General features: G+C 30.7%; 1 protein-coding gene across 1 annotated transcript in view; it reads left to right on the top strand.

Moving 5' to 3' along the window:
- Positions 1–15,687, top strand: part of LOC142333463 (uncharacterized) — a 79,890-nt gene that overhangs the window by 20,505 nt on the left and 43,698 nt on the right. Inside the window, exon 4 of the mRNA XM_075380654.1 lies at positions 13,584–13,771. Within this exon, the coding sequence (XP_075236769.1) occupies positions 13,584–13,771 (188 nt within the window). The remainder of the gene's footprint in view (positions 1–13,583; positions 13,772–15,687) is intronic.

The following is a 15,687-nucleotide window of genomic DNA, read 5'->3' as shown; positions in this document are numbered from 1 at the left end:
TTCGTAATTAATTGTACAGAGACATTTGTAATTATTAATTTAATGTTAATTAAGTAAATAAAATAATGAAGATACTCGAGTTTCATTTATTTTTATCTCTTACTTACGATTAGTCATACTTTTACTTAGGGTAGGGCACCAGGACTCGGAAAAGTTTGGGAACTACTGGCCCTGATCAAAGTAAATAATGTAAGAATGATTCATTTATTGTACGATGTTTTCATTTAGCGCCGACCGGATCGGTTTATTTACGCATTATTTACATGACAGCTTTATTTAATCGTGTTCATAGAAACACGATAGAGGATGAAAAAATATTAAAAAATAAAATATAAAACACATTAAAAAAGTAGAATACAGTAAAATGTCCTTATTCGCGGGGGTTAAAGACCGTAAAAATACTGCAAATATAGAACGGAACTAATACTTATTTAAGGAAGAATGGCTAGGTTCTACGTAAAACGAGAATAAAAAATCATGCGTACTTAGGGGCGATGTTATTGATGAAATACAGACTACAACATTAATTGTAAGCGCTGGTTTAGTACAGTACGTAGATACACTTCACAAAATATGTATAACAAAATACTTCCTAATTTACTCGTAAGCACTTACCGAACTGTTTGATTTAAAATATTACTACAGTACGTACAGTATGTACTATATTAGAAAACTGAATTACATGTTCAAATCGTACTCTGTAATAGCCTTAAAAAGTCAAGTAAACAACAGTACAGTACTGCATACACTAAAACTAAAATTACTCTAAAGGAAATTTACAAAACTAACCTACAGTATTTCGGATTGCATTTACAAAATTTGTAATTTTCTCTTGTCTCGCTCTTGTTTTTAAATCCGTATGAAGGTCTGTGTATTCTTGAATGCATCTTCAATTTTTCGGTTATAGATTAAGCTTCTATTCAAAGATGGATCAGCATCTATAAAAAAAAACTAGATAAGATCATGGAGTAGCCTTCGGTAAGCGTTTTGATATTTAAATGTTTTCCAGGGATCGTATCTTCTACCTGTTCTTGTTCATACTTTACCTGCACCATTAAATCTTTTTAATATTTTTATTTGTTAATATCATTACATAATGCAATGTACGCGAATACGGAAAATTTTAGCCGCGAATATAGAAAAGACATCACAAAATATTGCACCGCGAATAACGAAATCGAGAATACGGGAAGCGCGATTTCACTGTGTTAAAAAAAAAAGATAAAAAATATTTATTATAAAAACGATGAAGACTAAAAAACTTAGTCTTTTGTTACATTACAACTATGCTAACAATCGCATACGCTGCAGTAAAATCTCACTACTACGAACAAACAGCTAGGATAGCTCTTACGCTGAATATAGTGTATCAATAATTCTCAAATCTTTTAGCACCACGACCCCCCAAAAAGTAAAAAAAAAATATATATATATATATTGAATATTTCGCGACCTTCCAACACAATGAAACTTAGTTAAAAATCTTTACCTGTGTTGATAGCGACGCGTATGAACATGCGTGTATGAAATGTACGAACATAAAAATAATTTACACGTTCAACATGACATGTTCATGTTCCTTGTAATTTGGTCTGTTTGCATAATATTCGTTGTGAGAGCGTCATGTTCGAACATGCATATGATACGTTTGAACATGTCGTGCTCTCAACAGTATAAGAGAGATGTAAGCGATTGCAAAACATCAGTTTAGTTTCGAATGTGAACCGTACGTCTGGTACCTTTATTTAAGTTTTTAAAAGAATAGTTTCATTGAAAATTATTATAATTGAGGTTTCGGGGTTTTAGTGTGCGGTATAACTCAGTGATTCCCAAACTGTGGGCCGCGGCGCCTCGGGAAGCTGCAGCCTCTTCACAGGGTCGCCGCGAAGTATTGTAAAAGCTTCATAATTAACTGAACCAAGAAATTTATAATTATTAATTTTATGTTAATAAAGTAAAAAAAATAATGAAGATACACGTGCTTTATTTATTTTTGTCTGTTACTTACGAGTAGTCGTACTTTTACTTAGGGTAGGGCGCCGCGACTGGAAACGTTTGGGAACCACTGGTGTAACTGTTTTTTTTTTCGTTTAGATTCTTATGCAAAATGGATAAATTTATGATAAAATTAAGTGAGCCATCTACGTCTAGTGAATCGAATGGTAAAAAGACAAAGATTGTTCAATGACAGTTGTTTAGATATGATTTTAGCTCCCTGAATGGAAAATCACAGTTCGTTGTTTGCTTTCAATTTCTCTCCAATGAAAGTATGAAGCCATCAAAATTAATTCGACACTTGGAAACTAAACATCGGGATCAGAAAAACAAACCCTTGGAACTCTTCGAATGAAAATTACATACTTTGAGAAATCCAACTTGCTTCTTTTAGTAAATCAACCTTTCTTTTTTTCTTTTTCCTGTTTAGCCTCCGGTAACTACCGTTTAGATAATTCTTCAGAGGATGATATGTATGAGTGTAAATGAAGTGTAGTCTTGTACATTCTCAGCTCGACCATTCCTGAGATGTGCGGTTAATTAAAACCCAACCACTAAAGAACACCGGTATCCACGATCTAGTATTCAAATCCGTGTAAAAATAACTGACTTTACTAGGACTTGAACGCTAGGACTTCCAAATCAGCTGATTTGGGAAGACTCGTTCACCACTAGACCAATCCGGTGGGTTTAGTAACTCAAGCTATACTGATAAAAGTACACTTAAAGCATTTTATCTCGTAGCATTAAGAGTAGCTAAGATTTCCAATTCCCATACAATCGCAGAAAACTCCGTATTGCCTGCTGCAATTGATGTGGTCAATGTTTTAATAGGCGTGGAAGAAACAAAAAAATTGAAAAAATTTCATTTTCTAACAACACAATATCAAGGCAAATCGACGACATGGATACCCATGTTCTCGATCAGATAATTCAACAAGCGAGTTTGAATGAATTTTGTGGTATCCAATTTGATCAATCAACAGATGTGGCAAACATCTCTCAGTTGTTATATTTCGCGAGATAAGAATGCGGTAGGAACAGATCAGTCAAAGAAAATATGTTGTTTTGCAAACGAATACCTGGTTATGCAAAAGGACAATGTCTTTTTGATGTTTTTTTATGAAGTTTCTAACAACTATAATATAGATTGGAGAAAATGTATTGCAGTATGTAGTGATAGTGAAAAGGCGGTAACAGGAAAGAACAGTGGATTTCTGAAAAAAATTAAAAAATCGACCAAGGGCGGAATGGACGCACTGCTTCCTTCACAGACACGCTCTTGCCACAAATAATATGCCGAAAAATCTCAAAGAGATTATTTGTAAAGCTATAAAAATGGTTAATTTTATTAAAAATTATAATCTTTTTCATTACACAATAAATTGTTTGCTAAACTATGCGATGAACTGGCGAAAAGAAAAACTCTCTTCTACACAGAAGTCAGATGGTTATCGCGGGGGAAACTGTTAACCCGGTTATTGGATTGTAAGATGAATTAATACTTTTCCCAGGTTAAACAAAGGTCACTCTCAGTGTTTTTACAGAATAAGAAGTATATTTTGCTGTTGGCTTACTTAGGTGATGTATTTTCGCATTTAAACGACTTGAATGTGAATTTACCAGGACCTGATAAAAACATTTTATTATGTTTTATGTTTATGATAACGATTTATTAATGTAATTTATTCCCATTGTAACCTTTTGATCATCAACACAAACTAAGAAATTGACAGAAAATTGCGAAATACAATATGAAATGTATATTCACGAAACAAATTCGACTTTGGTCACTTTGGCATGCTACATTTCCTGGGCGTCTTGAAAAACTCGGGATTGACAACTGCTAATATGTTTTTTCCCGTCTGTTGTAGTCAACTGTTTCGATACACAATGTCCAAAAACCGATTTCACTTCCTGTCGTGCGCACTACGTTTCGACTCTATACTACCTGAGAATCGAGGAGAAAAAATGATAGCGTTTGCCCCATTCATGGAGATATGGACTGTGTTCGATGAGAATTATAACCAATACTATATCCCATCGAATTACGTCACCGTCAACGAGACGGGACGTTATACATTGTTTTGTATAGACACCGTTGATGGTGTATTTATGTTTTATGTTTATTTATGATGTATTCATTCGTAAATTTTAGACTGTTCAAAGATAAATGTTCGGCTGTGGCAATAAAAAATTTAACTTTCTGTATCTGAGGTCTTTTTTCTAAGGAGGTTTACTTTTTTTTGTCTTCAGTCATTTTACTGGTTTGATGCAGCTCTCCAAGATTCCCTATCTAGTGCTAGTCGTTTCATTTCAGTATACATCCTACATCCCTAACAATTTGTTTTACATATTTCAAACGTGGCCTGCCTACACAATTTTTTTCCTTCTACTTGTCCTTCCAATATTAAAGCGACTATTCCAGGATGCCTTAGTAGGTGGCCTATAAGTCTGTATAGCATAGCTATAGTCTGGCCTATAGCACCACATTTCAAAAGCTTCTAATCGTTTCTTCTCAGATACTCCGATCGTCCAAGTTTCACTTCCATATAAAGCGACACTCCAAACATACACTTTCAAAAATCTTTTCCTGACATTTAAATTAATTTTTGATGTAAACAAATTATATTTCTTACTGAAGGCTCGTTTAGCTTGTGCTATTCGGCATTTTATATCGCTCCTGCTTCGTCCATCTTTAGTAATTCTACTTCCCAAATAACAAAATTCTTCTACCTCCATAATCTTTTCTCCTCCTATTTTTACATTCAATGGTCCATCTTCGTTATTTCTACTACATTTCATTACTTTTGTTTTGTTCTTGTTTATTTTCATGCGAAAGTTCTTGCGTAGGACTTCATCTATGCCGTTCATTGTTTCTTCTAAATCCTTTTTAATCTCGGCTAGAATTACTATATCATCAGCAAATCGTAGCATCTTTATCTTTTCACCTTGTACTGTTACTCCGATCTAAATTGTTCTTTAACATTATTAACTGCTAGTTCCATGTAAAGATTAAAAAGTAACGGAGATAGGGAACATCCTTGTCGGACTCCCTTTCTTATTGCGACTTCTTTCTTATGTTCTTCAATTGTTACTGTTGCTGTTTGGTTCCTGTACATGTTAGCAATTGTTCTTCTATCTCTGTATTTGAACCCTAATTTTTTTAAATTCTGAACATTTTATTCCAGTCTACGTTATCGAATGCCTTTTCTAGGTGTATAAACGCCAAGTATGTTGGTTTGTTTTTCTTTAATCTTCCTTCTACTATTAATCTGAGGCCTAAAATTGCTTCCCTTGTCCCTATACTTTTCCTGAAACCAAGGAAAGGTTGAGGTTTACTGCATACCTCAAAATAACTTTACGTGATCGTTACAAAAAAATAAACCAAATGTATTTTTCAAAAGACTATATTTGATTTTTTCCAAACCAATGTATGTAGTTTTAAAACAAACAAAAAATTGGTTTTTTGGGTAAGCGTTGTATCCGACACCAGGGTGGAGATTTGTGACAGCAATTCACCGTTTGTCCTGAGGGTGCTGTTCGAGTCAATGTGACGGGTAATGTTTTTTATGAGATTATTTGTATCGTGTATAAAAATAACAACTTTGTTTGTTTATTAATAATATACAGTTCAGTAAATAGTAGTACTTACTTTTTAATGTAACATAAATATCAATAAATTGGATAATAAAATCAGTGATAAGAAACACGAGATACGTTTAATTGAATAGCTTCCCGTTCTACATTTTATTAATTTCGAAGCACAGTTTTTTATATAATTATAAGACATTAAATATTATAAAACGTTATAAAAACACTAAATGTAATGGAAGAAAACATTAATTAAATTACTTCCAAGAAAACGGTAAATTATACTGTACTCAAACAAATACATATCCCCAACCCACCTCATCAACAGTTTCTAAACTACGTAGTATAATATAAAATAGGCATCGGGTCATATTGATCTGAACAGTATATAAAAAATATGAAATAGAAAGTAGGTCAGTAAGAAAAAGTAACATTGAAAACAAACATACGGCCAAATCCTTCAAAGTCCAAAAAACCTAAAGTAAAATGTCCGATGGAAAAGAAATGACAGAACAAAAAAGGAAGGTTAAAACGTTAAAAATAATATTTAATGATCTTTTATTAATCCATCAGTGAATTAATTACGGGTTAAAAGAAGGTAAAATCCTGTATATATCACAATTTTAAAAAACTACAAATTTTTGATATGTTATTGTCTGTCCTTCAAGCATTATCACTTTAACATTCATAGTCGGTGTACCTCCATTCTCGAATTTACTTTTAGCACTTGAGTGCTAAAAGTAGTCTTTGGAAGTGGAGGTACTCCAAAACACGTCAAATTTATTTTTCCTGTTTAGCCTCCGTTCAGATAATACTTCAGAGGATGATGTGTATGACTGCAAATGAAGTGTAGTCTTGTATAGTTTCAGTTCGACCATTCCTAAGATGTGTGGTTAATTGATACCCAACCACCAAAGAACACCGATATTCACGATCTAGTATTCAAATCCGTGTAAAAATAACTGATTTTACTAGGACTTGAACGCTGGAACTCTCGACTTCCAAGTCAGCTAATTTGGGAAGATGCGTTTTAACACTAGACCAACCCGTTTGGTTTGAAAACACGTTACCTATGAATGTTTAAAGTGACATTACTAGGAAGGGCAGAAAATAACACCCAAATTACTTATATTCTTTGCGGAAATGTTATTAAATATTGTGAAAACTAAATTTTTGTTTATTTTTTTTTACAGAATTTTTAAATAATGTGCTAATCATCGGTTATAAAAACTGTTTGTTACTTATTACTTTTTATTTTAAATATTATCCATTCGGGTACAGATTTTTCCTTTGAGAATGTTTTATGGCTATTATAACGATTTATTAATGTAATTTTTTCATCTTAAAGAATTGTAATTATCGATTTGATACGTGTATATAGATTGCTGTTAAATAATCTTAATTTAAAATAATGTTGAATTATCTGTAAAATGTTTTCTTTTTTATAACGATGTAAGTTATGTTATGATAAATAAATTTCTTTCTATCTTAATGTTTTATACTTGCGTGTTACTTTTCTAATGTCTAATTTTACAGATTACTATTACTGTTAATAAATAAAATATATAATTATTTATTATTAATAAATAAATAAAATACGGAAATAAATTTAAAAAATGCGAAACAAATTTTTTTTTACCTAATATGTACGTTGCATTCTGTTATCAATTAGCGAACAATAAGCAATCTACCATCCAATGAGATGAAAATGGTATATGACATGTTAAAGATGTGTATAGTGTATGTAATATCTAAAGGCGGGTCCGTAGTACGCTATGGCATTCCCGCCACTGATTTATAGCGGGGAGCGTTCGGGGGATACACTTAATTATTAAGGACGTTAACGCCTTTACTTAGGGGGAGGATTTGGTACGTGAAATGTGCAAGACTGTTGGTGATTAGGTTACCATCGATGTCCTCTCACTGAGGGCGTATATGGCGAAACAAAAAGTGGCAACGGTAGCGATCTCTCCTCTGCTGGAGACAGAATTATTGAAGATTGGCCGAATTAGTGTCGGGTGATTTTTTTGTCGGGTGTCCAGGAGGTCCGAAGAAGAACGTTGAAGGTACAGGGCACCGGGCGGGGACCTGCGGCGATCCTGACAGAAGGGGCGATGTTTCAATTGTGGGGCATCTCTGAAAGGACTGTCCAACGGAGGCTAAATGTTCGCACTGCAATGTCCGTGGGCACGCTCTTGGGAACCATGGCTGCAGGGCCGGCGCCCGGAAATGAATCCTGTCGTGTTCACTCTTGGGATGATTTTAGGGTTGGGACAGCCCTGTACAAGAGAGGCGGGCCGCTTAGGTGCCCCACCCTCGATTGGGCGGGGACTCTCATTTGGCTTCGGATTTTGGGGGTAAAGTAAGACCGTAGTCCCGTGGGGGATCCCTTTAGGGGTTCCTCACTAGAGGCAAGAAAACAAAATTATATATACGAGTATATGAAATTAGTTGTTAGTTTATTACAGGCTACAATGTTATGATTTTCTTCGACGTGGCGTAGTTATTTACAAAAAATTGCCTAAGTAGCACGTATGCACCAATAACAAAAAAAAATAATAATTTAATTAGTTAAAACATTAATTCGTATTATATTTTATAAACGTAAAACAAAATGATTGCATACAAAATAAATTATGTAGTAGCTCAAATAAATAAATACAGTAGAATAAATAAATAGCACATGAAATAAATAATTAAACGAAAATTTAAATAAATAAATAATAGCAAAAATAAATGAATATGGTAGAATAAACAATAATAATAATAAATACAAGTCTGTATCACTTTTGACGTAACCATCCTTTTGTTGTAACCAGTAAGAACGTGCTTTGTATGCCGAGTTATAGGAATGGTGAAGAGGAAACAAGTAGAGTACTCGCTTTTAGATTTTACATACACTATAGTCTTGTACAGACTCAGACCGATCATTCCTGAGACGTTTGGTTAATTGAACCCTAACAACCAAAGTATACCAGTATACACTGTAGTATTCAAATAAATAAAAAAGCAATTAACTTTTACTAGGATTTGAACCTCAGAACTTTTGTCTTCGAAAATCAGTTGTCAAGTGATTTGTGCGACGAGTTAACCACTCAGCAATCTGGTGGGCTTAAGCAAATACTTAATACTTTTTTTACGATACATTGAAAGTGAATCTTTTATGTCTGGTTTTCACACCTCTTTCTTGGTGCATTATTACTGTATAAAATAAATGGAATTTTTTTTAAATAAAATAAATTTAAAAAAAACAGGATGTACAGTTTTTATCGATTTGTTTCTTAATTATTATTAAAGTAAATTTTAACCAAACTTTATGATAAGATTCATAAAGGAGTTGATAAACTGCTTATCAGAATTTAACAGATTGCTGATAATTTTAGCAAATTGTATTTGTTAAACGTTCAAAGTTGTGTTTACCTTGTTACTTCCTTGTACTAATTAAAGGAAGTATTATGATCTCGAAAAATTTCGGTTTTCAAACTTCAACGGAAATAACAATTTTATTTATTTTTATTTTAATATATTGATTTATTAATAATTATTAACCTCAATATGTAAAAATAAATTTACGATAAAAAATAATCCAATAAAAAAATAAAAAAAATATCAAAGTTATTAATGAAATAAAATTGCACGTACTTTTAATTTGTATATATAATTTAATAGGCTTATAAGGCAGTCATGTGGTGTACACATCCGATTTTTTTATTTATAAGAGATGATGACATTGGTATATGATAATTATTATTTTAAATAGTATTTTTTAGCCTGTGCTGAAAATACTATTCTCGTAAAATTTAATAGATTTTTCAATAACAAATCGTTTATTGACAGTAGTATAGAAACCTTACATTCAACAGTCATGTTGACCTTTGATCCCTGACAAAAATTTGACGGTTGAATGTGTGGTCATGTTTTCTGGGATGATCATGTGTTTCCAGTTAAATTTTCACGGTGAAAGAGTGGATTTACTGCAAAATACGTAGTAAAACACGAGTTTGAGATGCCTCTAAAATTACAACAGAGAAATTGACGGTTGAATGTAATGTCATGGTAATACAAACCACAATATTTCATTATTTGCAAAGACGGTAATTAATATAGATACAATCGATATTTATTCGTCAACATATCAATTGTATCTTCATATAAATCAAAATAATAAATTTTAATTGGTCGTATATAAAAATCAAAATGATAACAGTATTGTTTTTGATTTATTAGCGTTAAATCAAATTCCTTTACATGAATATTCTTGGAATGAAAGACTTATCAAGTATATCATAGATATCGTAAAAGTTTAGATCTTCCGTACAACAGCATTACACTAAAACAAAACTTATATCATTTTTAGATGTGGAATTTAATCGTTTTTATTCAAATAACAGCATATCGTAAATATCAATCGTATTGCAACAAATAAAACTCTGTACTATAAAAGGAAAAATATGCTAAGTATTTTTATGACAGTTGTATAACCATATTTTACGTAATTGTGCGTGGAGCAAGATAAAATGCTGCCGACATGAATACGTTAACCCACTGGGTTGGTCTAGTGGTGAACACGTCTTCCCAAATCAGCTGATTTGGAAGTCGAGAGTTCCAGCGTTCAAGTCCTAGTAAAGCCAGCTTTTTTTACATGGACTTGAATACTAGATAGTGGATACCGGTGTTCCTTGGTGGTTGGGTTTCAATTAACCACACATCTCAGGTATGGTCGAACTGAGAATGTACAAGACTTTCACTTCATTCACACTCATACATATCATCCTCATTCATGCTCTGAAGTATTATCTAAACGGTAGTTACCGGAGGCTAAACAGGAAAAAGAAAAAGACATGAATACGTTATCGACCGCATTCTTTGACAAGATCCTGTCTCGTATAAACAAGCAATTTGTGTGAAAAAAATATGGGTGTAGGTGTGTTCGATATTACGGAACTAAAAACATTGCCTGATCATAACTTGCAGCTATGTGTTTGTTTAATAGTAAAGCAATAATTTGGGAAAATAATTCCGGAAACTACAATTTCAATTGTTCTGAAGTAATTTAAAATTTTAAAATCATCTTAACTAAAATACGATGTAAAATTGTTTTAACGAGTAGTCGATCATTAATTTCATAATAAAAATTTCTAAATTTAATATAATTGAACCAAAATTAGATGACCTAAATATTAAAATTGTGCAAATTTTTAATAAAATTCAGAATAAACTATTGTTTCATAAGGGTTTAGTTGTTATATATAAAAGAGATAATTGAGAATGTAAATATTTCAAGAAACAAGAGATAAGTATTAAAAGTTAAAAAACTGCCAAAAAAAAAATTGCGCTTTATTATAGGATAATTAAAAGAGTGTGACAATTTTGTATGTAGCATAATTTTTTCAAATTTTTTAAATTTATTTAAAAAATACATGGCCATAATTAATATGGCCATGACACTCGTGGTAATTAAAGATTCCAATGCAGGGTCATATATATCTAAATCGGTTCAGCCATTGATCTGCTACAGTGGAACAAACATACATACATCCTAAATACATTATACTTCTTTTTGGCAGTGTGTAAAAAAAAAAAGTAGTACAGTAGCATCAAAACAGTTAACCAAATAAGAAATAAAAAAATTATCTAAGAAAAGTTTACATTCATTAAAGCATTGACTATGACGAAACACCTTCGTTTACTTAACAAAAAGTAAAACGATAACATTTTGTTTACATCACAGATATTTCCAAAATGGATAGGGCAATTTTGATGTATTTTTTTATTTTTCCTAATATGTATGTTTCAATCTGTTCAACTGGTGAAAAATAAGCCTATTGAGATGAGAAAGATATGTATGACATAAATGAGGTATAGACTCAGACTGACCATTTCTGAGATGTATGGTTAATTAGACTCCAACCACCAAAGTACAACGGTATCCACTATCTCTTTTGTATTCATATCTGTATAAAGGCTACTAACTTGTACTAGGATTTGAACCTTAGAACCTTTGACTTATATTAATATGATATATGAAACCTTCAATTTTGATATAGGCTTATGAAAAACTAAAAGAAAAGTCCTATATTTTTTTAATCTCACATGTGGGAATTATACAGCTGCATCTAATAGAACGTGATTTAGTCAGTGACTCAATATCACTACACAAAAAATTACAATAAAATATAGAATGTTTCTAATAGTAGTTTTGCTGAAAGATGTACTTTCCCAAGGGATAACTGATATACACTCCGTATTGTTACACTATACTTTTTTGTTCTTTATCTCTACTGATTTAATGCATTTATCTTGGTCTGTGTATCTAACTTTTAAGCTTTAGTGTTATCTGAGGGAGGTATTGTGTATCAAAACAGCTGTCATGTTTAAATAATGAAACTAGTGAACAAAAAAAAAATAAAAACATATAGTTTTCATTTTCCATTTTTAATAAATTATATACTACATACCTTTTTAAATAATGTTTTTCCTATTCACAAAAATGTTTAAAACCGTGCAATTTATTTTTCATTCTCTGTTTATCTCAAGAAGAGTTGACTCCAAAAATTTTACCTGCTAATATTTCATTATTTTTCTACAGTTCATTCTTATAAATTAACTATTTCGTAAACAGTGTGATTTAGCAATGATTTAGTATTACTGCATTAAAAATAACAGACTGTAGTTTTAAGAATAAAGACTGTCCCAGTCAATAACTGAAATTCAGTTTATATATCAGTTACAATGAATCTGAATTACATTATATGTGAGAAATAAATAGTTTGATACCACTCATTTATAGCTTGTGTTGCATCTTCCATTATTTGGCATTAGGTTATCAAAATTTTGCCAAATTTCTGCCATCTAATCCAGAAAAATTTGGTGGTAAAGAATACATCCTTTCAATTTTTTGTATATTAATTTTTTTATTAAATTCTACTACATATAAAACATGAAATCCAACAAATTGTCTAATCTAAACATCAGGACATTATACAACTAATATTGGATATTTCAGAAATGATGAAAAGTTGTTAATAAACAAGCTAAAAAGTAGAAAAGTTTTTTAAACTGTGTGAACACATGTGATAATATAAAATTAATAAATGTTAAATGACTCCTATTCAAAAGTTCCTTTTTAACCTTTTCTTTTAAAGACCTTTTGAAGCTATTCTCATCTCTTTCTTCAGTGACGCATACCCAATAGAATAATGGGTATGGGTATTGGGTATTACCCAACAGATAATTAGCTTTGAAAAGTACCTTCTGAAGAAAAACTTATTAATTTGAAAATTAGCCATGAATGTTTTAAAATAAATAAAAACTAAATCGACTAGAAAATAAATTATTAACTTATTGTTTTTTAATTTAAATCTCTTAGGGTCTGCTTTATAAAAAAAAAAAAAAAAAAAAATATATGTTTATAATCATCATCTAGTTCTGCCAGGTGGTAGGTCCCTTCTGCCATCCACCACTGTCTCCATTCATTTCTGTTTCAACCATTTTCCTTTATCTGCTCACTTCATCCTTATTTTTTCTTTTTCTTCCAATGACCCTTCCAATGCAGTTGTCCAGATTCCACTTCCTTTAACCAGATATCCTGGCCAGTTTCCTATTTTTGGACTTCCTGCACAAGTGCTTCTTCTTTTTTAATTCTTTTCATTACTTCCTCATTTCTCACTTTATTGGTCTATCTTATTTTTTACGTTCTTTTTTATACTCAAATTTAAAAAAGCCACTATCTCATCCCTCTCCCTGTTCCTCATTGTCCATGCTTCAATTCCATGTATATATATATATATATATATATATATATATATATATATATATATAATAAATGAATAAAAATAAACCAGGTTCATTAATTTTTACAAGAGGGTTGTTAATCATATTCTTTGAAGAATTTCAGTATACTGATTGAAAATATTTTTGTAATCTTCAAAATCATTCATTTGATTAATATAGTTGGAGATCAATAGTGAAAATATCTTTTTCTATTATTATAGGAGAGGTCAGCAAGCATGTAAACATCCTACATTGGACGTTAATGATCCTAAAATGATGTCATTTGTTAAAAATCATGCACCATTACACTGTTCCTCAGAAGCGGATTGGGTGATTATCAATGGGAGTGTTGCTAAAATTAATCCAGAAACTCGTCAGAAGTATGGTGAAATTGAATGTTCATTTACAGGTTTGTTACTTTTTTATATGTTAATAAAATTACATTTACAACCGTTTTATTTATTTTTTGGAGAAAAAGTAGATGGGATACTGACTGACTAATAAGAGTGATCTATACCCATATTTCAAACAAACTGTAGAAGTAGACCTAAAAGATACAATAAAAGCAGATGGCAGTGGTGGATTATTAGTGAATAATTAAAAAGAGTGATTGGGTAATTAAGTTAGGAGAGAAAACATTTTTCAGATAAAAGGAATAAATTAGAACTGTAAACTGTAAACTAAATTAGGTGACTGTAAAATATTGAAAATTAAATAAATGATGAAAGAAAAAAAAAGTGTAGACGTACGTGAAATGAAACCTTTTTTATAAAATGCACACTACTGAAAAATATTTAATTGAAGAGAGAATAATAATATAGAAAAGAAAATAATTACAAGCTACATAAATATATCATATAGAAAAATAGAAGAGAATTCTGGTGAAATGAATCCAAAACTTAATAATATTCATGATCCGGATGAAAGACTACCATTAAGGAGAGGAGGTAGGTGGCAGGGCTGTATAAAGGAGGAAAGTTACCTGATAAAGGCACAGGAGGAACAGGAAATTAGTAGTAGTTTTAGATTATCATCTATACAACGATCTGAATTTGACATAATTCTAAACAAACTACGAATAAAGGAAGGAATTAATGATACATCATCTGAGTTTGCTGTTTTGGGTAAATTAGTCTGTGCATGTTAGCATATAACAATTATGAGATTTGAAATACTCTTAAGATTTTTTTTAACATACCAAAAAAAAAGATAAACTAGACAACTACAAACTATCAATTTAATATAACATCCTTACAAATTGCTACATACAAAATAATTTATAGAAAAGTAAAACAAGAAGTTGATGTCTGTTTTGAAAACAATTCTATATACCTGGGTAATGGGTGCTTTTGTATAATGTGCATAAATTAGTGACTTTTAGATACATGTTAGATAGACTGCATAAATTACTATTAAAGAAACCAGCCTATAAAAAAAATTAAACTCTATTTTTTCAAATCCCAGAAAATAACAGGTATAAAAAAAACGATCAGAAAAATTAATAAAAATAGAAATAAACTAAATGAAATTAAAACAACAAATGATAAAAAAAACCTTTAAATGGAGTAAATTAACTTTTACAGGGAAAGAGATTTACCCAATTAAACAATTCTTTAATAAATACAATATAAAAATGGTTAAATACAAATAATACACTAAAAAAGATTCTAATAGCAACATAGAAGAAAAAAATACGTCAGTAATGGTATATACAAAATAAAAACATACTTTGGGCAGACGGAAAGAAAATTAAAATTAAGATATAATGAACGCATGAGATCTTTCAAAAATAAAAAAAATGATTCTAATTATGTAAAGCATTTAATAAAAGGATACCCCAATGAAAATGGAAAAATCAAAAAATTAATTCACAAATGTGTTAAAGGAAGAACAATTAACATTTTAGAAAATCTAGAAATCTTTAAATTAAAAAGTAACAATAAAACGATCATAAATGAACTGATCAATAATGAAGTGGATATCTTTTTCAAGAACCTCAATTTATTGAAAACAGGAATTAGGTAAATAAAATTAAAAGATATACTTATCTTTTAAAAATATTAAAAGATATGTATTAATAAAAAATAAACAAAAAGGTCAGATAAGGCGTGATGTCAAATGTAGGGAAGGGTGTTGACTATATGATATATAAAAATTAACAGAAATTTAAAGTATCAGTACAAAAAGTTTTAACAATGGAGTTATTCCGAAACACATCAACAAGAGATAAAAGAATGAAGCTAAGAAAGGTAGGTAAGTAGTACTAAACATAGAAATTGTATCAGAATCTAAGAAAACAAATTAGTTGATTGTATTTTAAGGTAT

The sequence above is a fragment of the Lycorma delicatula genome, chromosome 12 (assembly GCF_047948215.1).
Source record: "Lycorma delicatula isolate Av1 chromosome 12, ASM4794821v1, whole genome shotgun sequence".
Classification (NCBI taxonomy): Eukaryota; Metazoa; Arthropoda; class Insecta; order Hemiptera; family Fulgoridae; genus Lycorma; species Lycorma delicatula.
Note: the sequence above shows the minus strand (reverse complement) of the source record. Positions and strands in the feature narration are given on the sequence as shown.